Source organism: Sus scrofa, chromosome 7 (genome assembly GCF_054392235.1).
Source record: "Sus scrofa isolate SSC_HxYL_T2T_F1_AM1 chromosome 7, Sscrofa_HxYL_maternal_Yorkshire_Landrace_v2.0, whole genome shotgun sequence".
In the NCBI taxonomy this organism is placed as follows: domain Eukaryota; kingdom Metazoa; phylum Chordata; class Mammalia; order Artiodactyla; family Suidae; genus Sus; species Sus scrofa.
This window is the reverse complement of record NC_139389.1, coordinates 46626953-46651065: the sequence shown is the minus strand read 5'-3', so window position 1 is coordinate 46651065 and position 24113 is coordinate 46626953. Positions and strand designations below refer to the sequence as shown.

The 24113-nt window shown below is 53.6% G+C and overlaps 2 protein-coding genes and 1 long non-coding RNA gene across 12 annotated transcripts in view; 1 reads left to right on the top strand and 2 right to left on the bottom strand.

The window, feature by feature from the left end:
* MEA1 (male-enhanced antigen 1) overlaps positions 1 to 2089 on the top strand; it is a 4673-nt gene extending 2584 nt beyond the window's left edge. For 5 of the 6 annotated variants that reach the window (XM_084965835.1, XM_084965836.1, XM_013977923.3 and 2 more), the window contains exons 2-4: positions 245 to 524; positions 611 to 713; positions 1281 to 1673. In XM_084965835.1, the coding sequence (XP_084821961.1) occupies positions 255 to 524; positions 611 to 713; positions 1281 to 1432 (525 nt within the window). In that variant the 5' untranslated portion in view covers positions 245 to 254 and the 3' untranslated portion in view covers positions 1433 to 1673. 6 annotated transcript variants of the gene reach the window in all.
* LOC146401553 (uncharacterized) overlaps positions 1 to 24113 on the bottom strand; it is an 838561-nt gene that overhangs the window by 709467 nt on the left and 104981 nt on the right. The window lies entirely within an intron of this gene.
* Positions 1552 to 24113, bottom strand: PPP2R5D (protein phosphatase 2 regulatory subunit B'delta). 5 transcript variants are annotated; one of them, NM_001113451.1, is given in 16 exon segments: positions 1552 to 2749; positions 3109 to 3225; positions 3367 to 3439; positions 3534 to 3635; positions 4300 to 4427; positions 4531 to 4701; positions 4994 to 5047; positions 5241 to 5349; positions 5456 to 5515; positions 5657 to 5787; positions 6194 to 6286; positions 6406 to 6516; positions 6596 to 6795; positions 7054 to 7270; positions 18382 to 18459; positions 23828 to 24113. In NM_001113451.1, coding segments are annotated over 16 exon segments (1809 nt in total). In that variant the 5' UTR covers positions 23855 to 24113; the 3' UTR covers positions 1552 to 2611.

Here is a 24113-nt window from a genome sequence, read left to right as displayed (position 1 = left end):
AGGTGGCATGGCCTTCGCTTGGGCTGTTATTTAAGAATTGTCGGAGCAAGGCAAGTGGGCCTTGGTTGGAGATAAGAGCCAGCTCAAGAGGTGGAGAGTCCAGGAGAGGTGTTGTGGGGTGCAGGAAACTTGGGCGTTTCAATGTTTTGTGGGCGCAGGAGGAGACCGCACGGGACTGGATGACAGGCTAAAGCTGGGCCTAATTTTGTCTGATCTCTGTTCTCCTGTCTCCATGTTCTTGCAGCCCCTGCCCGATGGCAGCAGTAGTTCTAGGGGGAGACATCATGGGTCCTGAACGTATCTTCCCCAATCAGACTGAAGAACTCGGGCCACACCAGGGCCCTACAGAAGGCACTGGGGATTGGAGCAGTGAGGAGCCAGAGGAAGAGCAAGAGGAAACAGGAACAGGCCCAGCTGGCTACTCCTACCAGCCCCTGAACCAAGATCCTGAACAAGAGGAGGTGGAGCTGGCACCAGTGGGAGATGGAGAAGATGTAGTTGCTGATATCCAGGATCGAATCCAGGTATGGTGGAGGAGGCATTGTTCCTGAACAGGTGAAGCTGGAATCCCTGAAGGGATGACCCTGAACTGTCTTCTCTGGCTCTGCAGGCCTTGGGGCTTCATTTGCCAGACCCCCCATTAGAAAGTGAGGATGAAGATGAAGAGGGAGCTACAGCATTGAGCAACCACAGCTCTATTCCCATGGACCCAGGTAAAAGAGTTTTTTTTTTTTTTTTCTTTTTAGGGCCACACCCACAGCATATGGAGAATCCCAGGCTAGGGGCCCAATTGGAGCTGTAGCCACGGGCCTATGCCAGAGCCATAGCAACTTGGGATCCAAGCCACATCTACGACCTACACCACAGCTCACGGCAACACGGGATCCTTAACCCACGAGTGAGGCCAGGGATCGAACTTGTGTCCTCATGGATGCTAGTTGGGTTTGTTAACCGCTGGGCCACAACGGAAACTCCAAGAGATCGTTCTTTTATTCTGGAATAATTACGGAGGAAGGGAACTGGTTAGAGCCAGTAGAGGGGAGTCACAGAGGATCACCCTGTTCCTAAAGCAGCAGTTTGTGGTAAGTTTGCAAACTTGAGAATCCAGGTGAAATGCTTTTCTTAGACTTGTTGTGGGGCGGTAGGGGGGGTGGTGCAGGCTTGCTTAGGAATCACAAGATGACTTCAGTGTCCCAAAAGCTCTGGGTTCCTTTAGCCAAAGGAGAGGGGAACGGGTCCATTGTTTCTATTCCCTAACTGGTCTCTGCCTGTGATTTCAGAACACGTAGAGCTGGTGAAAAGGACCATGGCTGGAGTAAGCCTGCCTGCGCCAGGGGTTCCTGCCTGGGCTCGGGAGATATCAGATGCCCAATGGGAAGATGTGGTACAGAAGGCCCTCCAAGCCCGGCAGGCCACCCCTGCCTGGAAGTGACCACCCTGAGGCTGCCTTATCTCCCTGCATTCGAGGCCAGAACCAGCACAGGACTGAACGCATCCTGGTTGTAGTGTCCATCTCCATCCTCCCCACCTCCCTCTCCACATCAAGGCAAATCAGACGTCTTCTCAGAGACCCACTTTATTCAGTTCTGTACATATGGGGACATCCACCCAGGCCCAACCCACCTTAGCATGTATCACTCTGTGGAGAATAAAGCACCCTATGTACACAGCCAGAAGCTGTGCTGCCTGTGCCCCTGGACCTCAAGCCCGGCCCTCCCCAGCGTCTTGTCCCTCCAGGGTGCCTGAAAGGGACAAGGGAGGGCCTGGCTAGCATCAGTACAAACAAGGAAATAAATAGGTGTTGGGGGGAGCCATGCTTGGGGCACTGCTCCCTGCTTCCTTCCTCCCGGCTTTGGCAACCAACACCATAGAGCAGTCAGCCCCAGGGTGGTCCCTTCTGTGTCAATGATCCCGGGGCTGCTGTTCACCCAAAAGGGGGCACAGGGTGGGGTGTTTGTTCATCCCCTTCTCTTGGTCCATCAGGGCTCCACATTCACCACCTCTTGTCCAGAGCCTATGCTTTCTCCCTTCTGCCCTCCCACGTTGTCTTGGTCAGGCAGAAGGTAAGAGGAAATAACGCACCCCCATCAGTTTGCGCACTGCCGGGGCTGGGGGCCTATTTGTGCCATCGGGGGTTGCTCCCCTGCAGCTAATCCACTCCAGGGACCAATGGGGCGACATAACTTTGGTGAGAATTGTCTCCCACTGCTCCCTATATGCCTGCAGGGGAGGGAGAGGAGGAGACACCTGGGGTGCCAAGGAGGCTGAAGGGAAGAGGGGAGGGGGCGTATATTCCTGTGTGTATTCTCAGAGCGGCCTCATGTAGCTGTGGGTGAGGAGCAGGAGGGGGCCAGGCGTCCCCAAGTTGTCTGAGCACTGAGCATCGCAGCGCACAGCCTCTGTACTAGCCGCGGGGAGGCATGAACACATGTGGGGGAGACAAGGGACCGCTCTGTGGGGGGGGTCCCTGCTTCAAGCGCCACACCCCGCTCCCTGGAGTAGAGAGGCACTGCCCTGCCCAGAGTCAGCCAGTGGGGAGCAGAGGGTGGAGGGCCGGGGCAGTGTCCCAGGGCCGAGTGGGCTGTGGCCCTGTGGCGGGGAGGTGAGGAGGTCAGAGAGCCTCCTGGCTGGCAGTTAGGAACTCTTCCGCCCGCTTGTGCGCCTCCAGTGCCTTGATGGTGTACACGTCCTGGGGCAGCTCCGACTTTCGCCGAAGCAGCACTTTCTCCTTCTTGATGTCTTTTAGCATCTGTGTGGATATAGAAAATGAGAGACGGTGACGGATTCCTGAGAGATCCTACTGCTTCCCCTTGATCTTTTATTTTTGCTTTTTAGGGCCGCACCCACAGCACATGGAGGTTCCCGGGCTAGGGGTGGAATCAGAGCTACAGCTGCCGGCCTGCACCACAGCCACAGGATCCAAGCTGCATCTGTGACCTACACCACAGCTCATGGCAACACTGGATCCTTGACCCACAGAGCAAGGCCAGGGATCGAACCTGTATCCTCATGGATACTAGTCGGGCTCGTTACCGCTGAGCCAGGATGGGAACTTTGTTCTTTAGCTCTGTGGCCCCCGTCCCCCCTCCCCAGCCCGTGCCCTCCCACCTGCACGGCCTCTGTCTCCACTGTCCTCTTGAGAAGCTGAATGTCCTCGGCCGTGGGGGTCTCAGTCTCCATCGAGTACACAGGAGGCAGCGGAGGAGGAGCTCGGAACATGGGATACTGCGAGGGAGGAGGCACGGACGAGTGGCAAGAGCCATTGCCAAGTCTGTGACCCCGTCTGCTTCCTATTCCTCCTGAAATAAACCCTGCCCCAGCCCACGCGGGACCCCTCAGTTCAGGGCGGTGGCAGAACCAGCTCACCTGGGGATTAAGTCGGGCCAGCTCCTCGATCTTCTGCCACATCTCCTCTCTTTCCTTCATTCGGAACCGACCCCTGGGGGAGCAAAGACAGGATGGGGGCCGGCTTGAGAGAGAAACACCGGGGGCTGGTGTGCAAGATGAACACCCCCGAGGAGAGAGACACTCACTTCTGCTTCTCTGCCTTGTATTGTTGCGTACAGTCATCAAACAGCTTCTGATTCATCTCCATAAACAGCTTCAGGGCGTTGTAGATCAGCCCGTGGATTGTCCTGCCACCAGGAAGACAGAGGGAGGTAGAGGAGGCCCGAGCCCGCCCTTAGTGCCAGGACCTCAACTTGCTCTTCCCACAAGGCGCCTCTGCCAAGACCTTTCCCATGGACCACTCCCATCTCCCCAGCCTGTGTACCGTGTGAGCTCATCACCTGGGTCAAATCACGTGACCTGAGATCAGCATTTCAGGGCTTTACAAATAGGGGTGCCTGTCCATCCTTCCCCGAACCCCATGCCCAAGAGCTCCCCCCCGCCCTGCTTCCTACTTGTCTCCCCTGCACTGATGGTCTCCCAGCTGTGTGACGGACTGTGTGGGCGCCACAGCGCATTCGCTTTTAGCAGGAAAGCCTTTTTACAAAACTGGGATTTAGTACATACTAAGAGGATCACATCAGCTTCTCACAACATGGAATTAAATCTCCAAAGCTGCGGAATATCTGACCTCAAGAAGAGATGTGATAGAGGCCATGGCTCAGCTGCTGGGTAGCACGGAGCTCTCACCTGGGTGTCTTTACTCCCCACTGGTCCCTCAAGGCACTATTAACGTGCAGTGGGCACCAGCCCCGCTTGCAGAGGGACCAGGGGAGATCACGGAAGTTCGCCTGCACCCTCCCATGTTCCAAAACCAGATCCTCACCACCCACCACCACCCCAGTTCCCTACTTGTTCCAGTGGCTCTTCGAGTTCCTGTAGAGCGCGGGGAACATGATGGGGAGGACCCGGGCAGCGTTGTCACTTATCAGGCTCATGATGTACTCGTTGTTCCAGTAATAGAGAGCGCGCTCCGCCACCTGGTGGGTACGGTGGGACTCAGGGGGGGGATGCAGTTTACTATGCCCAGACTCTCAGTTTTCTGGGAGGCAGGGGCTGGGATGTTCTGCGCCTGGGTCTCACCTGGAAATGGGGGCTGGAGACGCACTTGGCAAGCTGGCGGAAGAGTGGCTCCATCACTTTGCTGAACTCTGAAGGTTCAATGACATCCAGAATTTCCTCCAGCTCATTCAGGAACATCACCTCCTTGGGGCTGTGGGTCTTGGGCCAGAACTTGAGAAGTCCCACGATCACCTGCAGGGAAGAGGAGGCCATGGGGGTAAAATCCTCACTAAGCACCTTTCCTGGTTCTTCAGGAAGCCTTCCTGCCTGCTCCCCCCTGGTGGCACAGCTTGGGTGGCCTCAGTGAAACATTCATGTTTCTCGGCCTGCATCTGTTTCCTAGGTGTGTCGAGAGAGGAAACCAAGCCACGTGCCAGGCCACATCCCTCCCGAGTTCCTGCTCACAGCACTGCCCGAGAGGTGCCAAGTGGCAGGCACTGCGGACAGGGAGAGAGGGGGACCCGGGGCCCAGGAGGGGAGTTACCGGCTCAGTGAGACTGCTCTCCTTCTCCAGGAACTGCACCACGCAGTAGGCCAGCTGCCAAAGGTTGAAGGGCAAAGGAGGTGAGGTGCAGGGCTCAGAAGGGGGGCAGAGGGGTCGGCGACAGAAACCAGACCCCAGGAGAGACACACAGGTGGAGAGGGGAGCTCTGCCCGTTGCGGCTGAAGCGCCTCCCCACCCGCTCTTCTGTGCCGGAGGGTCCCCGCTCATCAGGAGGAAGGCAGCTCACCTGAGGGTGGTAGACACTCAGAGACTTGACCTTGTGAAGGGGAAGCAGGACACGGATGAGGAACATCTTGTGCTCTTCCTTCAGGGGCAAAGCAAAGCCGTTGATGATGCTGGGAGTTAAGGGAGGGTTGTGAGGACCACAGGGCCAGGGCCAGGCTCAGGGCACCAGTCCTCCCCACCTTTTGCAGGCACGTGTGCCCCGGCTCCACCTCTCACCTGCCCAGGATCTCCAGGAGCTCGGCAATCCCGTTGTGATGCTCTGTCTCGTAGATGAACCTGAGGGAAGAATAAAATCTCTCTTGATAACCCGATGCCCCGCCAGCGTTCTGCAGAGTCCCGCCTATCGCCCTTTTCCCACCTCCCCTTAGTGGGGGGGGGGGGCTTGCTTTGCTCCTGAGCCCGGGCTCCTGGCCTCACCTGTAGAAGATGTGGTTGATCTGCCTACGGATATAAGCCCGGAGCCCCAAAAACTTGCCATAGATGCGATGCAAGATGGTCTTGAGGAAGTCCCGCTCTCGAGGGTCCTCACTGTCAAACAGGTCCAGGAGCTGGAGCAGGCGGGAAGAGAGGCAGCAAGTGAGGCAGGAGGGGGTGCTGGGGGTGACTTGGGTCCTGGCCAGGGGAAGCCCAGAGGCTCTCTGGAGAAAGGGCGTGGGGACCAGTCTGGGAAGAGTGGTGCTGTTACACTGCTCTGCCCCAGGTGCACACGTGCAGACCCCAGTGAGGGGGCCAGGCAACTGGGCTGCTTTCTGGTTTCCTCCTGTTACGCTGGAAGCTTCTTATAGGCAGAGGAGGTCATTTCAACCCCCAGTCGATGTGCACCAGACAGAGTGAAAACCCAGCACGGTACCTATATTCAGCAGAAGCAAAAAGCAGCTGGGCCTGGAGGCAGGGGCCGTGGGGCTAGAGTTCACAGACAGGAAGGAGGGGAAGGCAGGAGCTGCAGAGACTTACAGCAAGGACAAACTTCTGGTCAATGTACTTCTTGGCTATGTTTGGCTGGAAATCAGGAGACTCAAGGAAACGTAAGAAAAACTCATACACGAGCTGTGGGGAGAAAGGAGCATTCGCTTAGGGGGGGTCCCTGAGGACTGGTCGAGCCCCTTGCTGGGGGGCTCAGAGTGACCGTCCCCCGCATCCAGGCCCCTGCCCCCTTGCCCTGGTACCTGGAGATGCGGCCAGGCGGCTTCCAGGGTCGGCTCATCTTCCTCGGGGTCAAACTCGGCCCCGGTGGGATTCGACGAGGGTGGCAGCGTCCGGAAGAGGTTCACTGAAAACTGAGGGTAGCGCCCAGGTGAGAGCTCCGTCTGGGCTCCTCCAGGGCCCCCACCCACCCTCCCCCTCCCCTCTACCCACCATGGTGACAGCCTCGGGGTAAATGGCCTCGGTAACAACATCGCGGCTGTGGGTGATGTACTCCACCATTTCATTGAGCCCTGCCCGCTTCACCTCCTTGAATTTGAGGTCACTGAGTGGGTCTGACACAAAGTCAAAGAGGACGCAGCACTGGCGTAGCTTCTGGATGAACAGCTCCTCCCGCTCCTGGGTTGGCGAGTCTGGGGTGGGGTGGGGTGGGGTGGGGGGTCGTGGTCACAGTCAGGTCTCCTCTGTGGCCCTTTGCTGCTATGCCCGGCTCACCTTTCGGGGTGTTCCCATACCCCTTCCTGCCACCATCCTGCTCCCCTGGCCCCTCCCCTTCACATTCTCTAGAACCTCCATCCCCCCTCCAAGTCCCCCCAAACCTCCATTCCGCCAATACCCACTATCCCCTAGGCCCGGCGGCCCAGCCCCCTTGATCTTGCATAACCAAGCACCTTTCAGGGCAGGAAGCTTCTGGAGCTCCCGGTTCTTGCTGAGGTTGAAGCGGGAGGAGCTTTGCCGTCGCTCCTTCTTGACAATCTGGGGCCCCCCTGAATACTTGATTTTGCTGAGCTGTGTTGGGGGCGGCGTGCTGTTGCTGGGACGCTTGTTGGATGATGGCGGCTGCGGCTGTGGTGGCGGCTGGGGCTGGGGTTGGGGCTGGGGCTGAGCCTGGTCAAATGAGGGATGTGCTCGAGTCCACTCGCCAAACTTGGCTTCCCACCCCAGGCCTGGCCCCCCACCCAACCCCCAGCCCCCAGTCTGGTTATGCCTTTTTTCTTTTTTTTTTTTAACATTAATAACATTTTTTATTTTAAGAGAAAATACTAAAGAAAGAATTAGAGCTCAATTTATTGCACTTTAGATACCAGGTGCATTATAAAGACTGAACTCTCTTCACTGTTATTTCCCTACAAATAAAACTTACTAGGGAAATTTAAGAATAAGAGCCTCACTCAAAAGTCGGCCAAATGAAGCCACCACTCCAACATCATATTCTCCAGATCCCACATCTGGCCACTCATACACTGGAAGCTGAGACTGGACAGCAAATTGCTTCACTGGCAGTCCTTTCGGTGATGGGGAGGGCACTTGCCTCCCACCCTGAAGGAGCCAAGGCCAGGGTCGGAGAAAACTACGGGCTGCAGCCCTGGGAGGGAGGGGTCCGGAAGCCGTGTCTCCCAAAGTGATGCCCACGAGCATCACGAGCCTTCAAAAGGTTCACTCCCGTTCAGGAACAGGCAAAGCAAACAGATGGACTGATGGTGACAGAAGTCAGAAAAGCGGCTCTCTGGCCAGGGGTGCAGGGCTGGGAGATGCAGGTATGGCCTGAGAAGGGGCACGAGGAACCTTCTGAGTCATGGAAACATTCTAGATCTTAATTGGATCTGGAAGGTGGTTCAGAGCATAAACATATGCACAAATTCATGAAGCAGTACATCTAAGTTACCATATTTTCTCATTTACTAAGTAAGTGACATTCTCCAGTGGAAAGAAAGAAATTTCTTCCCATGTCTCAGCAGTTTAACTACTAGAAATATAGCTTAAGGAAAATCCAAACTATGAAAAAAGGCTTTGGAAGTCCTCTTGTGGTGCAGTGGGTTAAGGAGCCAGCGTTGCTACAGATATGGCACAGGCGGCAGCTCTGGCACAGTTTGATCCCTGGCCCAGGAACTTCCACAGGCCGAAGGTACGGCCAAAAAAAAAAGGGGGGAGGGTTGTGTGAAAACACTTTTTATGGCCTTATTTATAACAGCAAATACATAAATAAATACATGGAAAATGATGGAGTTAAACTTATGTTTATGAAAACTGTGTACTAAATGTAATCACACATGGTTCAGCTGTGAAAAATATTTACACAGTCAGAGTAATTTACCCAAAATGGGTGATAAATATTCTAAGAAGGGGGAAAAGTCTGCACAGAGGTATGAGACACAAGGGCTTCAATTTTTCACATTAAGGAATCAAAAGATATCTAAAGCTCAAAACTTACAGGGGCCAGGGACAGTGCTGCCCTGCTCATGACAAGCCCAATCTGATTTTCTTCTTTTTCTTTCTTTCTTTCTTTTTTTTTTTTTTTTTTTGCTTTTTAGGGCCACACCCACAGCCCCACAGCACATGGAAGTTCCCAGGCTAGGAGCTGATTCTGAGCTACAGCTGCCGGCCTATGCTACAGCCACAGCAACATGGGATTCAAGCCGTGTCTGTGACCTACACCACACCTGCTGCCAGACCCTTAACCCACTAATCGAGGCCAGGGATTGAACCCGATACTAGTCTGACTCGGTTCCACTGAGCCACAATTGGAACTCCCGATACTAGTCTGACTCGGTTCCACTGAGCCACAATTGGAACTCCCGACCATCTGACTTTCTGAACAATGTAACCACTACCACATGGATAAAAATTAAAAACAAAACGAAAAAACCCTACAACTATGGACTGAGAGAAAACTGCTCCCTATGCTAAGTTAAAAAGGATAATACAAACCTGTACATACAAAATGAGCTCACCCACATTAAAACACATGCACAGAACTCAAAATCCAGTTTAAAAAAAAAAAAAGAACAAGTGCATTGTGTTCATGACTTATCCCCTGTGATGGCAGGATGATAGATGACTTTTCCCTACTTTTCTGAATTTTTTACAAGCCAACACTGCTTTTATAATGGGAGAAATACAGGAGCTCCTGCTATGGTGCAGTGGGTTAAGGATCTGCATTGCTGCAGCTGTGGCCTAGGTCACAGCTGTGGCTCAGATTCAATCCCTGGCCTGGGAACTTCCATATGCCAGGGGTAGGACCAAAAAAAGAAAGATTAAAAAAAAATATATATACAGCTGATTTCCAAAAGCTTTCTTTCCTTCTTCCCAGACACGGGTGTCAGAGCCCCCACGAAGCCCATTTTCCAAAGCACACACACAGGTGTCTGCAAGGCTGTCCACCCATAGGGACTGTCCAGGTAACCCCCCTGCTGGGAGAGCGGAGAGGCTGAGCCACAGGACAGTCCTTGTCCCCAACCAGATATGTGAGGTCAGGTCTAGCCGGGGAGCCACACCCCAGGGAAGCTGTCCTCCCGCCCTCACGCCTGCCATCCTCCCCCCCTCCCCGCCAATAAACTCTTACTTGGTGCAGAAGAATGGGAGAAAATGAAACCTCTGGGATAAGGGGGAGGGAGGGGACAGAAATGTTACGCTTTGTATGCTCCAGGTTTTTTTTTTTTTTGGTCTTTTTTTTTTGTCTTTTAGGGCCGCACCCACGGCATATGGAGGTTCCCAGGCTAGGGGTCTAATCAGAGCTGTAGCCACCAGCCTACACCACAGCCACAGCAACACAGGATCCGAGCCGCGTCTGCGACCTACACCACAGCTCACAGCAACGCCAGATCCTTAACCCACTGAGCAAGGCCAGGGATCGAACCCGCAACCTCATGGTTCCTAGTCAGATTCGTTAACCACTGCACTATGATGGGAACTCCCTGGATTTTTCTTTTTTAAAGAAATAATTATGGTAAGCTTGTGACCTATCTGGGGATCAGCGGCAGGGGAGGAACACAGGGTCCAGCACCCAGGGCAGGCCTTAGGTCAAATGCAGCTCATTACTGCTTTGGCCATCTGGCCCTCTCCTCCACCTGAAATGAGCCCCAGACACCAATCTGATGAGGGGATCACAAAGAAGCGGGGTGAGAGCAGCTGTCACCTCCTCCCTTGCCTGACCGCACCGGCCAGTGTGACTTTGGCTACACAGTGCAAGGCAGCCTAGAATCTGGGGTCTCTCGCTGGGATCACACCTGGTGGAGGGTGGGTGAGAGGGGCAGAAAGCCAGAGGGCCAGAGCCTGGTGTGCACCAGACCCTCCTCTGCTTCAGGCCTCCAGTTCCCTGTCAGGAACAACCCAATCCTCATCTGTGGAGCTTAACAGTCAAGAGCAGAGACTTGAACCTGACTGCCTGGGTTTGATTCCTGGTTCTGCCACTGCGTAGCTGGGTAACCTCCAGGAGGTCATATAAGCCTCTCTGTGCCTCAGTTTCCTCATCTGTAAAGTGGAGATGACAACAGCACCTACCTCATAAGGTTGTAATAAGGATTTTTTTTTTGTCCTGATTTTTAGGGCTACACCCATGGCATATGGAGGTTCCCAGGCTAGGGGTCCAATCGGAGCTGCAGCTGCCAGCCTACGCCACAGCCACAGCAACGCCAGATCCGAGCCTCGTCTGTGACCTACATCACAGTTCATGGCAATGCTGGATCCTTAACCCACTGAGCGAGGCCAGCGATTGAACCTGCATCCTTATGGATACTAGCCGGGTTCGTTAACCGCCGAGCCATGATGGGAACCCCTGTAACAAGGATTTAAATGAACAGGATATGGCACACAGAATGTCTTATAAGCAGCCTCTTCAACTATTGCTATTATTATCATTAATTATTTCCCATCCCTGGATTTTAAGAACAAAGCCTGGAAACTCCTGAAACTAGCACACCTCAAATGTTCCTTAGGGTTCATTATTCTTCTTGTTTTCAAATAGGGGAACTCAAGAAGGCACTGCATCTGGAGGTCCCATTGGGGCTCAGAGGGTTATGAACCTGACTAGTATTCATGAGGCTATGCATTCAGTCCCTGGCCTCACCCAGTGGGTTAAGGATCTGGCATTACTGTGAGCTGTGGTGTAGGTTGCAGATGCAGCTTGGATCCCACGTTGCTGTGACTGTGGCATAGGCCAGCAGCTACAGCTCCGATTCGACCCAAGCCTGGGAACCTCTCTATGCCGCAGGTGTGGCCCTAAAAAAGGGCAAAAAAAAAAAAAAAGAAGGTATTGCATCTTTTAAGATCTACTTTCTTGCAAAAAGCCTTCTCAGATCACTCCAAGCCTTGCATGTCCACACTCTAGCCCCAACCTCCTGACACTGCTTGTCAGTTCCATCAGCCCATCCCCAGTGACAGCTCTTGCTCGCTCTGTTCACATGTCATCCCCCCACCAGAAAGCAAGTCCTGGTTTGTACCCCTCTGGGGTGCTTAGCACTGGCACCTAACAGACATTCAGTGAATATCTGCCTGTCTGATTGTTGGGGGTGCCATGCCCAGGCCCGTCCCCACAGACCCCTCCTATCCTGACCGGGGAGGCCCCGGCCAGAGCTCCGCACGGCGGTGGGAGCAGAGGGGGAAGGAGAAACAGCAGCGATACAAGGCTGAAGGGCTCAGTGGCAGCTGAGGAACAAGACGCAGGAATATATGTCTCTCCACACTCCCAGGTAAGATCCAGACACCCTGCGTCTCCAGGAACCTCGGACTGAGGGGACACCCGGAGAAAGGAGGCATTCTTCCCAGAAAGGGAAAAGCAAGACCTCAACTTTCTCTGCTAATGAGCAGGGTGCTGGACTAGATCAGTAGTTTGCCAAACTTCTGCAAGTAAGGTTTCAAGACAACAGAAGTTACGTGGCTGCAATCCAATGTTTAAAAAACCAGCCAAGGAGTTGATGCCTAAGGTCCTTTCCCACTCAGGGTGGCATTCCTGAAGGCTGGGGTGGCCTCAGAGCAACTGAGCCTGCCCTGCCCCCCACTCCACTGGGCTACCCTCGTTTCATAAGGACCACTGGCTCCCAGGCCCTAGATACAAGGAGCATCTGAGAGACAGCTGGTCATGCCAGCAAGCCCTGGTCTGTGTGCCCTGCCCTAGGACATATACTTGTAGGGGTGGGGATGGGTGTATGCCAGCAACTCACAGCAGGTTCAGCCCTTTCTCCTAAACCTCTAGCTTCCAACTTCTCCTTTATTGACCTGGCCTGGAGATGGGAGGGGGGTGTGTCCCCAGAACCTTCTGGAGCCATCAGAGCAAGGGTGGACACTGCCCAAAGGCAAGCTGGCGGCCTGCCCATGACCCCTTGCTGTGTCCTGCCTGGCCCCACTTATGAGTCTCCACAGCTTCTGCCGGAAAAATCTTCTCCATCTTCTAAACTCAAAGCAGGATCCAAATGCCAAGAAGCCTTCCTAGATTCAGGAAGTGGGGCTCACTCTCACACTCGGGAAACTGCACTATACCTGCTCTTTCTTTTTTTTTTTTTTTTTTTGGTCTTTTTAGGGCCATAATCACAGCATATGAAAGTTCCCAGGCTAGAGGTTGAATTGGAGCTACAGCTGCCGGCCTACACCACCACCACAGCAACGCTGAATCTGAGCTGCATCTGCGACCTACCCACAGCTCACAGCAACACCAGATCCCCAACACCCTGAGCGAGGCCAGGGACTGAACATGCATCCTCATGGATACTAGTTGGGCTCCTTACTGTTGAACCATGATGAGAACTCCCACCTCCCTACTCTTGACCAACCCTATCCCAACCTGACCCGAACTCCAGTACTAATTAAACCCACATATTTAAACGTAAATAACAGGATGCAGAAATAGAATTTAAGCACTATCGAAAGTATGGGAGGAGAAAGACAGAAGATAAAATTGTCAATGAAAATGCAAAGATGGGAGTTCCCATCATGGCTCAGTGGTTAAACGAATCTGACTAGGAACCATGAGGTTGCAGGTTCGATCGCTGGCCTCGCTCAGTGGGTTAAGGATCTGGCGTTGCCATGAGCTGTGATGTAGGTCACAGATGCAGCTCAGATCTGGCATTGCTGTGGCTGTGGTGCAGACCGGCAGCTACAGCTCCGATTAGACCCCTAGCCTGGGAACCTCCACATACCGAGGGTGCAGCCCAGAAAAGACAAAAAAAAAAAAAAAAAAGAAAAGAAAATGCAAAGATGAACATTAAAGCTCCTACGTAATTAACTAGCCTAATAAAGATAATTTTAGTTTAAAACCTTGAAAATCAGAGAGGCATCTCTCCTGTACTGACATCTAGGGCTCTAATCGAGCTGTGCTTAATTCTGTCCTTCCTTCATTTATTCTGGAAATATCAAGCTACACACTGGAGATTATAAAGTGAATACGGCATGGCCCTTGCCCTCCAAGAGCTCATAGTCAGGTGGGTGAGACAGACACAAAAGCAGCCATCAGTACAGGGCGAGGCAAGACCAGAGAGAGCCGCAAAGGACTCGGGAACACAGAGGGCCGAGCGACAAACTCTACCTGAAGAGATGACTTTTGAGTTGGCTCTTACAGGATAAACATGGGTTTAAGCTAGAGTGACCTTGTGGTGCAGCGGGTTAAGGATATGGCACTGTCACTGCTGTGGGGTGGGTTCGATCCCTGGCCCCAGAACTCTGGTGGGAGCAGCCAAAAGGGAAAAACAAAACAAAACAAAAAAAACCCCATGGGTTTAGGCAAAGAAGGAAAGGCGCGAGATAAAGCCATCCAGGCCAATGGGGTAGCATCAAGAAGGGCCCTGAGCCATAAAAGGTTTGTGTTGTAAGAAGCAAAGTCCAGGGGGGCTAGGAGGACAGGGCTAGGCCAGCACAGGAGGGCTGGGGGTACGAATTTGGCTTTTGTTTTTTTTGTTTTTTGTCTCTTTAGGGCCACATCTGCAGCATATGGAAGTTTCCAGGCTAGGGGTGGAATTGGAGCTGTAACTGCCGGCCTACACCACAGCCACACCAGATTCAAGCCGCATCTGCCACCTACACCTCAGCTTAGGACATCAGATCCTTAACACACTGAGTGGGGCCAGGGATCGAATCCACATCCTCAGGGATACTAGTCAGGTTCACTACCACGGAGCCACAACAGGAACTCGAAGGGTGCAAATTTGAATTTGAGTTTGTGAGCAATAAAAGATGACAATAGGGGTTTTTAAGTAAAGGACTGAGAGGAGCAAAAATGTTTTTGGGGTAACAAGTCTGGCTTCAGGGGTGTCAGGCTGAAGTGGGGGGGACCAGGATCATTTTCTTCTTCCCTCTGTCCCTGCTCCCAGAAGTAAGGACAGGGCACAAAGACCCATCGGGGGCAGCAGCAGGTCCCAGTGAGGCGGACCTAATCTCTCAAGCCTCCTTCACATTCCAAGACTTTTCTAGAACCTTAGAACCAGAGTCTCAGGCCATTAAGAACACAGGAGGACTAGCTTTCCACGCAGACCTGGGTTGAGTTCCAGCTTCGCTATTTCACTGCTGAGGAAAAGCTATTTAACATCAGGAAGCTTCAATTTCGTCTGTAAAATGGGGCTGATGACAGATGACTGCAGGGGAGTGTCATGTCGTAAAGATTAAAAGAGAAGATTATACGATTAAATGCATGCAAAGTATTTAGCACAGTGCGGGGTACAATGTTCGCACCACCCCCCATTCGTGTCAACACAACATCTGTGAACATGACCTTGTTTGGAAACAGGGTCTTTGCAGATATAATCAAGTTAAAATGCAGGTTAAGGTGTTCCCGCTGTGGTGCAGCAGAAACGAATCCCACTGGGAACCATGAGGTTGTGGGATCCAGCGTTGCCATGAGCTGTGGTGTAGGTTGCAGACGCGGCTCAGATCTGGCATGGCTATGGCTGGGGCATAGGCTGGTAGCCGAATTCTGATTCGACCCCTAGTCTGTGAATCTCCATATGCCACGGGTGCGGCCCTAAAAAGCAAATACATAAAAGTAAAATAAAAAAATAAAATGCAGATTAAGGTGGGCCTAAGTCCAACATGACTGGTGTTCTTATAAGAAGAGGGACATTTCCGGAGTTCCTGTGGTGGCTCAGTGGTTCACGAATCCGACTAGGAACCATGAGGTTTCGGGTTCGATCCCTGGCCTCGCTCAGTGGGTTAAGGATCCGGCGTTGCCGTGAGCTGTGGTGTAGGTCGCAGATGCGGCTCGGACCTGGAGTTGCTGTGGTTGTGGCTCCGATTGGACCCCTAGCCTGGGAACCTCCATATGCTATGGGTGTGGCCCAGAAAAGAAAAGAAAAAAAAAAAAAAGAGGGACATTTGGACACTGAGACATAGAGGCACAGCGGAGGAGCTGAGTGAGGACAGAGGCGGAGGCTGGAGTGATGCATCTAACAGCCGAGGGACACGGCAGACGGCAGAAAGCTACCAGAAGCCAGGAGGGAGGCATGGAAGAGAACCTCTCTAGAACCTCAGGGGAACCTGGCCTGCTGACACCTTGATCAGACTTTGGGCCTCCAGAACTGTGAGAGAAGAAACCTCTGCTATTTTCAGCCACCCTGTTCACGGTAACTTGTTGTGGCTGCCCTAGGAAAGCAATGCGCAAGTACTGCTCCATAAAATAATAAAATTATAGTGGGCCACAATAATTATTCGGATCAATTGGAAAGACCGGCAAATACTTGCCACAGGGTAAATTTGGCTATATGAGCCCAAAATTCTGGACTAGATAAAGAGTAAGGGAAGGACCATGCCAAACAGCTTTTGATGACCTGGGCCTCACAGGCTGCCCCGCAAGTGTTTCACTGTGCCTCTGCCTGGGGCCATGCGAGTGCATTTCTGCAAAATGGTGGAGTAGAATTCCTGCAGCTGAATCAGACAGGTGAGCCCTGAGCAGCGTTTCCCAAAACAGAGCCCAAGAAGTACGCCAACACTCTCCCTTCCAGGAGGCGGTGGAAAAATCACAGTAGCTGGTCTCCGCTCCTTTCCTTCCTTCCTTTTTTTTTTTTTTTTGACGCACCCACAACATGCAGAAGTTCCTGTTCCTGAGTCAGGGATCGAACTCAAGCCACAGCAATGACCTGAGCCACAGCAGTGACAATGCTGGATCCTCAACTGCTAGGCTACCAGGGAACTCCCTTGGCTTATTTAACCTGCTTGAGCCTTTGTTTTCCTACCTACGAAAGGAAAAGGTTAGACTCTGCTTCCTTCCAGCCCTAACTTGGTTGGTTTGCTGGTTTGTTCACTCACTAATACCTTCAAATGCTGGTGCCTCTAGTGTGCCAGGCCCTTCAGCATGAGTGAGAGCCTCTCAGAGCTCACATGCAAACACAGAAGACAACTGATGCACACCGCATTCCCACGGAATTGGTTCATTGCAGCTGTGATTAAGCGCTGTGGTGAAGCAGGCCTGGGCCCGGGGATGAGGGCAGGTGGTCAAGGGGGGCTGCTTCCAGGAAATGACGGCCAGTCTGGCTGGTGACTAGGGAACCAGCATGAGTGAGCGAGGCAGAAGGCGGGAACAGCTCCCAAACTATTCCTTTCTGTCGGCTGAAATTCAGTTTCTTTTCTTTTCTTTTTTTTTTTTTTTTGCTTTTTAGGGTTGCACCTCGTGGCATGTGGAGATTCCCAGGCTAGGGGTCGAATTGGAGCTACAGCTACAAGCCTACGCCTTAGCCACAGCAATGTGGGATCCGAGCTGCGCAGCTCACAGCAACGCCAGCTCCTTAACCTCATGGTTCCTAGTTGGATGTTTCCACTGTACCACAACGGGAAATCCAGAATCCTGTTTCTAAGTCTCTCTTGCTGCTATGAATATCAATTGCTGGCTCTCGACCATGTGCCCTGTGCGTCCCACACATATCACAGGGGAGACTGAGCCCAGAGGGGGTGCCTCCCTGCAAGCATCTCCTAGTGATACTCTGTGATCCAGGAGCCAGCACACAGGTGTGGGGAAGACACAAGCTCCTTCGACTAGTATCCATGAGGATGTGGATTCAATCCCTAGCCTTACTCAGTGGGTTAAAGATCTGGCATTGCTGTGAGCTGTGGTGTAGGTTGCAAATGCAGCTCATATCCCAGGTTGCTGTGGCTGTGGTGTAGGCTGGCAGCTATAACTCCGATGTAACCCCTAGCCCAGGAACCTCCATGTGCCGCCGGTGCGGCCCTAAAGAGACAAAAAAAAAAAAAAAATCCCAGAAGAAATCAAAATCCAGAGTTAATCCCAATCAAACACTTGCTCATCAACCTTGTTTCTACTCCCACCAAACCCTAAGACCTGCCCAGAATGAGCACTGTTCATTCTGTTCACTTCCAGTTCACCTCCACCCCCCTGAACAGTTTAGAACAGAAGGAGGAACCACAGAAACTGAGGATTGCCAGCTTCTGGGAGTCCTGGTGCTTGCTTAGCACATTCCCAGGACTATTCGGCACCCAAGCAGCCCACCAGGCGCACGCCCAAGCTTCCATGGTCACAGTCTGGACATATGGAAGTTCCCAGGCTAGAGGTCGAATCAGAGCTACAGCTGCTGACCTACACCAGAGCCACAGAAACACCATATCCCAGCCATGTCTGCGACCTACACCATAGCTCACAGCAACACGGGATCCTTGACCCACTAAGCCAAGTCAGGGTTCGAACCCTTATCCTCATGGATCCTAGTCAGGCTCGTTACCACTGAGCCATGATGGGAACTCATGGACTTCCTTGAGTCCCTCCACCCTGCTGGGTGCTCTCTGCTTGCCATTTATTGCTTTACAGCCCTAGATCACCAAGCTGCACTGACCTCTGCCCATGACTGTCCTTTAGCAGCTCCCATCTGATCAGGACCCAAGGACGGTAGGCCCAGCCCTGCCCGACAGAGACACCAGCCACTCCCTCCCCAGAGCCATGCTGAAGCCACTCGACACCCCACTGAGCACCCATGTACTTTTCTCTCCTCCCCAGGAGCCGGTACCCCTAGCTTTTTGCCCTAAGAGAAAAGGAAATCTCACCACTTTAGTAGACAGAGAATTGGCTTTCACAGGAACCGCTGGGGAGCTGGAAAAACTGGAGGGCTCATTTGACCCATAGCAGCCAAAGGGCAGGCCAGCCCAAGGGGCTGTCCAGGCCCCTCCCTGGCTGTGAAAGTCTCCTCCCCTTCAGCCCCGATAACCTCCAGTCCCCTGGATCCCTCACCCCACTGGCCATCAGATAGTTGGAGCTGCGCCTGCAACATAACTAGGGCTGTGCCCACATGCATTACCTCCTCGGCGCTCTCGCCTGCACCATCCTTGCTGGAGCTGCTGGGCTTGGCCGTGCTTTTGGCAAGCTTGGGGGGCTCCTGAAGGGAGAGGATGGAGGTCGAGTTAGCAGATGCTGGGGAAGGGAGAGGCCTCGGCCTCATCACTTAGGTCTTTGTTGTAGTTATCCTCTGTCCAACTCGATCGGTCAGGACCACTGAGCACCTACCTTGAACCTGGGCGGGAGGACTCAGGTACACAAAGGGAGGTTCAGTCCCTCCGAGGCACCTCGGAGTTTAGACTCTGGGTGGGAGGACATCTCTAACACACAATAATTCAGCATTTCATGCTCCTTCACCTCACAAGGCTGGTGTACAAGTTAGGGCTTCTGTCAAGTAAGAACTGGGGTGATGAAGTTCCCGTCGTGGCAAAGTGGTTAATGAATCTGACTAGGAACCATGAGGTTGCGGGTTCGATCCCTGGCCTCGCTCAGTGGGTTAAGGATCCGGTGTTGCCATGGCTGTGGCGTAGGCTGGCAGCAACAGCTCTGATTAAACCCCTAGCCTGGGAACCTCCATGTGCTGCGGAAGTGGCCCTAGAAAAGGCAAAAAGACAAAAAAAAAAAAACAAAAAAAACTGGGGTGAGGAGTCTTGAGGGAAAAGCATCATTGGACAAGCTGCTCAGGGGTGGCCTAAGGCTCTCATGCTGGAGGGGAGGGATTCACCATTCCACCCCCAAGGCCATCTGGAAAGACGGGGAACCATTTTTTTTTATTTGCTTTTTAGGGCAGCACCTGCACACATGGAAGTTCCCCAGCTAGAGGTAGAATTGGAGCTACAGCTGCTGGCCTACACCACAGCCACAGCAACATGGGATCAGAGCCCACATCTGCGACCTACACCACAGTTCACGGAAACACCGGATCCTTAACCCACTGAGCAAGGCCAGGGATCAAACCCACATCCTCGTGGATACTAGTCAGGTTCGTTACCACTGAGCCACAATGGGAACCCTGGGGAAGCATTTTTAGAATATCACAAATAGCACCCAGACTAGAGACTGCTATTTGTATAGTCACTGGGGTTCAGGGATGACAACAGGTGTATGAATTGTCCCAAGAACACTTTGGCAGACAGCACATGGGGTAAGGCCCTGAACTGCTACAAAGAGTGGGCACTGTCCGAAGTCTTCCTCAGGAACCTGGCTGCTGGCTCAGAGCCCCGGCCTGCCCAGCATCTCTTCCTATGCTTCGGGCCAAAAAAGCAACAGCCGAGGGACAGGATGGGGAAAATGTGAAAAAGACTTGGGGATTTAGGTCTGACTGCAAGTTCTACACGAATCATCCGTGTGCTATGGCTGCCAATGGCAGCTCACATGACCTGCTCGTCCAGGTAACAGACCTGGCAGAGTGCTCAGCATAGGGGATATGGAAGTGCCTGTCCTTGGCACTGCTGGGGCCACCCTGGAAGATCTGGTTCAATCTCGAACATCAGACTTCGGGACAGACAAAGACAAATGCTGGGTTTTCTTCGGGGGGCGGGGGGGATACAACCCATACTGGGAGTATATTCAAGAGTGGGACCAGAGAGCAACAGCTGCAGGAACTGGGATAGTTAACAATGGAACGGAGGAGTCAGGCGGGTGAAGAAGCAAGAGGCATCTTTACAAATAAATGAAGTGCTGCCACGTGGACTAAAGATGCAACTTGTTCTATGTGGATCCGGAGGCCCAAGAGCCAGGGGCTGAAGTGGCAGGAAGACAGGCTGAGGCTCTGAACAAGGAAGACTTTCCTCCTGGACCAGCTGCACAGAAACCGGCTGCCTAAAGAGGCTGCAAGCTCCCCAACCCCAAGAGCATTCAAGCAGAGATGCATTCACGCCTCCTCCAAGGCACGGTGCAGAAGGGGTGCAAGCCTTAAATGAAGATCGGATTGGAGGACCCTGGAAATCACTTCCAGCTCTGAGATTCGGCACCTGAGCCCCTTCAAGTGAGAGGTGTTAAATCCAGCGATTGTGATGATGGGGGCAAGAGGATTTCAGGGAGGAGAGAGCGCTGTGTGGGCGGGAGTAGGGGGAAGGCTTCGTGGGAGCAGGGAGGCAGAAAGCCATTCCCAGGTGGAGCAGCTCTAGGCAGCCACAGCAGCAGGAAGGAGCCCCGTGCTCTCCCAGCGCCCACAGACCAGGCTGGGCACACTCACTCCTTGCAGCGTGGTGCAGAGGGTGCGGTGGAGAGGAAAAGGATGGGGTGGGGGGGTGCAGGCAAGACACAACGCTGAGGGGACCATCTGCACACACCCCAGCAACAGGCCTCTCGGACAAAGCTGACCCATCCGCATACACGTCTCATCTCTCCTTGGTCATAAGCTCCTGCTTATGACCGTACCTTCCACCCACCCTATGGCACTGAGACGCCTCGCTCGGGGAATGTGCCGAACAGAGATCCCGGCTGCCTGGGTGTGGGTGGGTGTGTGGAAACTGGGCTCGCCACCCTTGCCCCCTGGTCCCTGCAGGACAGGTGAAGTGCACCCACTTCGGCCCAGCTCAGCTACCAAGTGCTGCATGGCACTGTGCTTTAGAGCCAATCCTGTGTTCCAGGCCCAACTCTTAAGAGTTAACTAGCCTCGCTGAGCCTCAGTTTCCTCATCTATCCAGTGCCCAACACTCGCCATACCTGTGAGTATCTGACATGTGAAAACCTTAATGTTGGCCAATGTTATGACTATTATTATGAACAAGAAGAAAGGGGGGGCAGGAGCACCCCACCCAGGGGCCTAAAAGAAAGAAGTCCTAGATCAGAACACGAAGGAAGAGGAAGGATGCAGATCCCCCCTACACACACCAAGGACTGACTCAGTATCCATTCCTTGAGCACTTATTGCATACAAACCAAACCAAAATGGAGCTTAGTTATTATCTCAAGGGGGAAGAAAAGACTTGTCCACAGTTAACTCCAGTCCATGGGAACACAAAAGGGCCATGAGTGACCTACCACGTGTTTTGCAAACCCAGGGGAGGAGGAGAGTTCACCTCACAACTGAGGGTTCAGGACAGACTTCAGGGAGGAGGCCATGAGGTCTGGCCAAGAATGGGACCACGAAGATGAAGGAGAAAGGGGAGAAGCAATGGATGAGCAATAGAGATCCCCTCTCCCCCTCCTCTCTGCACCCCCCCGCCCCATTCAGGCAAACCCCAATCATATGGTCAGGACTTGTCAACCACTGTAGGAGGCCAAATGCTAACAGGAAATCAAAAGCAGAAAGTTAAACCTCAAAGGGGATCAGAGACGCCTCACCCTATGGACCCCGATCTTCCCAATACTTTTTCCCAACAAACACTCACACCTGTGGTCCTAGCAAGTCTGAGTATTTTTCTTTTTCTTAGTCTCCTAGTAGATAAAGGCTTTCTGTGGATGGGATAGTATCTGTTCCATCGGACTAAAAACCACAGATGGGTGAGGACCCCACCAGCTTCCCGTGGTCCCCATTCCTCTTCACACTCCTTATAGCAGTCCTTCATCCCCTGGCGTGGCTGACTTGTGTGCAGGCATCACCTACATACACCTCAGCATGCCCCGCAGCATGCCCACTCCCCAAGGGCACAGGGCTTGGGTGGGGCACACAAAGCTGCCCAGCTCAGCACCTCAGGAGGTTCAGTGCCTGCTAGACCACCACCAACCCAACACTCAGAACCTCAGGCCCTGAGAGGGCATGGGGACAATCCAGCATCAGAACTGCTGCACAGATCTCCAATAGCTCCAGGAGGAAGAGTTTAACTGAGAAGGTCAGAAGAGGCAGCCCAGCAACCGAGCCAGTCAGAAGCCAAGTGAAAAGCAAGACACCTCTGGGGCATAAAGTGGGTGAGCAGGAGTACCCGTCACGGCTCAGTGGTTAATGAACCCAACTAGCATCCATGAGGACACGGGTTCGATCCCTGGCCTTGCTCAGTGGGTTAAGAATCCAGCATTGCCGTGAGCTGTGGTGTAGGTTGCAGACGTGGCTCAGACCTGGTGTTGCTGTGGCTCTGGCATAGGCCGGCAGCTACAGCTCCGATTGGACCCCTAACCTGGGAACCTCCATATGCCATGGGTTCGGCCCTAAAAAGACAAAAAAAAAAAAAGTGGGTGAGCACAACACCAGGCCAGAGCCAGGGCCCACCATGAGGGGCCAGCCCCAGGAGAGGAGCAGCTGGGGAGGATGGAACTGGTATCCTAGCATCCTCTGTGTGAGTCTGTACCTCAAAGAAACCACAGCTCTGAGTCAGACCTCAGTGACAGCAGGAAACAGAGGGGAGAGAAAGACAGGGATGAAGAAGAGGGGAAGATGGTTTGGAGGCAGAAGAGGAAGGCGAAAGAAGATAACATCAAGCAATGGCCTGTGTCAGGACACCAAGATAAAAGCAAGGGTGTCCAAGGGTGGCTGGCCTGTGCCATAGGAAGGAAAGCTAATCTGACAGTGAGGGCAGATTCCCAATTTGAGGATAGTGTGGCCCAGGAAAGAGAGAAACCCAGCACTGGTGCAAAAAAGGTAAAATGCAAAGGTTATCCTTGATTAAGAATAAGGGGAGGAGCTTGCCCAGCCGGGGGAAAGGTGACTGGTTTAGGATGAACCTAGAAGTGGGTTGGTGCCTGTTAGGGGGGCTTTGGTACTCAGGAGGCCTTTAAGGCAGGAGACCTGATATTACAGCTGGGCCTCCAGCAGCCTGTGTGACCTTGGCCAAGTCCCTGCCCCTGTCATCCCCCCCGCCCCGCCCCCGTCCGGGTCTCAGTCTCCTCATCTATATCACCAGGGATTGCTCTGGATGCGCTCAGAGACACGGAGGTTCTGAGGTTCCATCGGTAGAAGAAGGGCTCAGTCCTGGCTTACAAGTTTGAGTGTGAAGGAAGAACTAGAGGGAGGGGCCTAGGCCAGATTCGGTGGAGGAGAGAGAAAGCAGAGCCGTTCTAGGTCAAGGAGCTTGGCGGGGAGGGAGAGGGGGCTGTAGGGGACGGTGGGTGGAGAAGGCAGGCCGAGGCCCAGGCCCGGGCGGGTGAGAAAAAGAGGGAAGAGAAGGGGCTGCGCGGGGGTGGGGAGGGGGGTTAGTTCTGGAGGGAGGTGCTGTCTCAGATAAAGAGCTGTCCCAAACGGCAAATGCGTGGGGGGATGGGGAGGAGATGAGGGAGAAAAAGCAGGGGACTGACCTGGGAGTGGGGCAGGATCAGAAGGGAGGAGATTATCCTGGGCCGGGGGTCCGTGCGGAGAGGAAGGGAGGTGCATGTGGGGGGACTCTATCCGGGACAAGGGGAGGGAGCGTTCCCAGCTGCGGCACGAGCTGGGGGTGCGACCAGCAGCGGGGGCGGAGGGCTGGCCCCGGGAGTCTTGCGGGGGCCGGACGGGAGGGTCAGTCTGAGGCTGTCCCGGGCCTGGCTCGGGCCCCTCCCAGAGCTCCGCGCAGGCCCCGAGGCGGAGGCGCGGGGGAAAGGGCCAGGCTCACCTTCTCCTTTTTCAGTTTATAGGGCATCTCGGCCCGTCCGGACCCTGCCCGGCTCCTACGGCCCCGCTCCGGCTCGGGTTTTGCTCGGCCGCACTCGGCCCGCTCGGCGTCTCTTCGCCACCGCCTGCGCGCTGCGCCCGGGTCGAGTGGTGTCTGCTCCTCCAATTGGCCCGAACTCTTACAAACCTGCCTGACAACCAGGCGCCGCCTTCTCCGATTGGTCGCTGGAGCCAAGCGGCTTCCTTTTTTTTCTCATTGGAAAGGAAGAGTACAAACCGCCAGGGTT

What these genes read in the sequence shown, in the direction of transcription:
- PPP2R5D (XM_084965844.1), bottom strand. Translation starts at nt 23,854, where the DNA reads ATGCCCTATAAACTGAAAAAGGAGAAG. An exon ending in ACCAGAAGTTTGTCCTTGCT is followed by an intron (nt 5,788 to 6,193) that starts GTAAGTCTCTGC and finishes CGCCTGCTCCAG; the next exon opens with CTCCTGGACCTGTTTGACAG. An exon ending in CTCCTGGAGATCCTGGGCAG is followed by an intron (nt 5,350 to 5,455) that starts GTGAGAGGTGGA and finishes CTTAACTCCCAG; the next exon opens with CATCATCAACGGCTTTGCTT.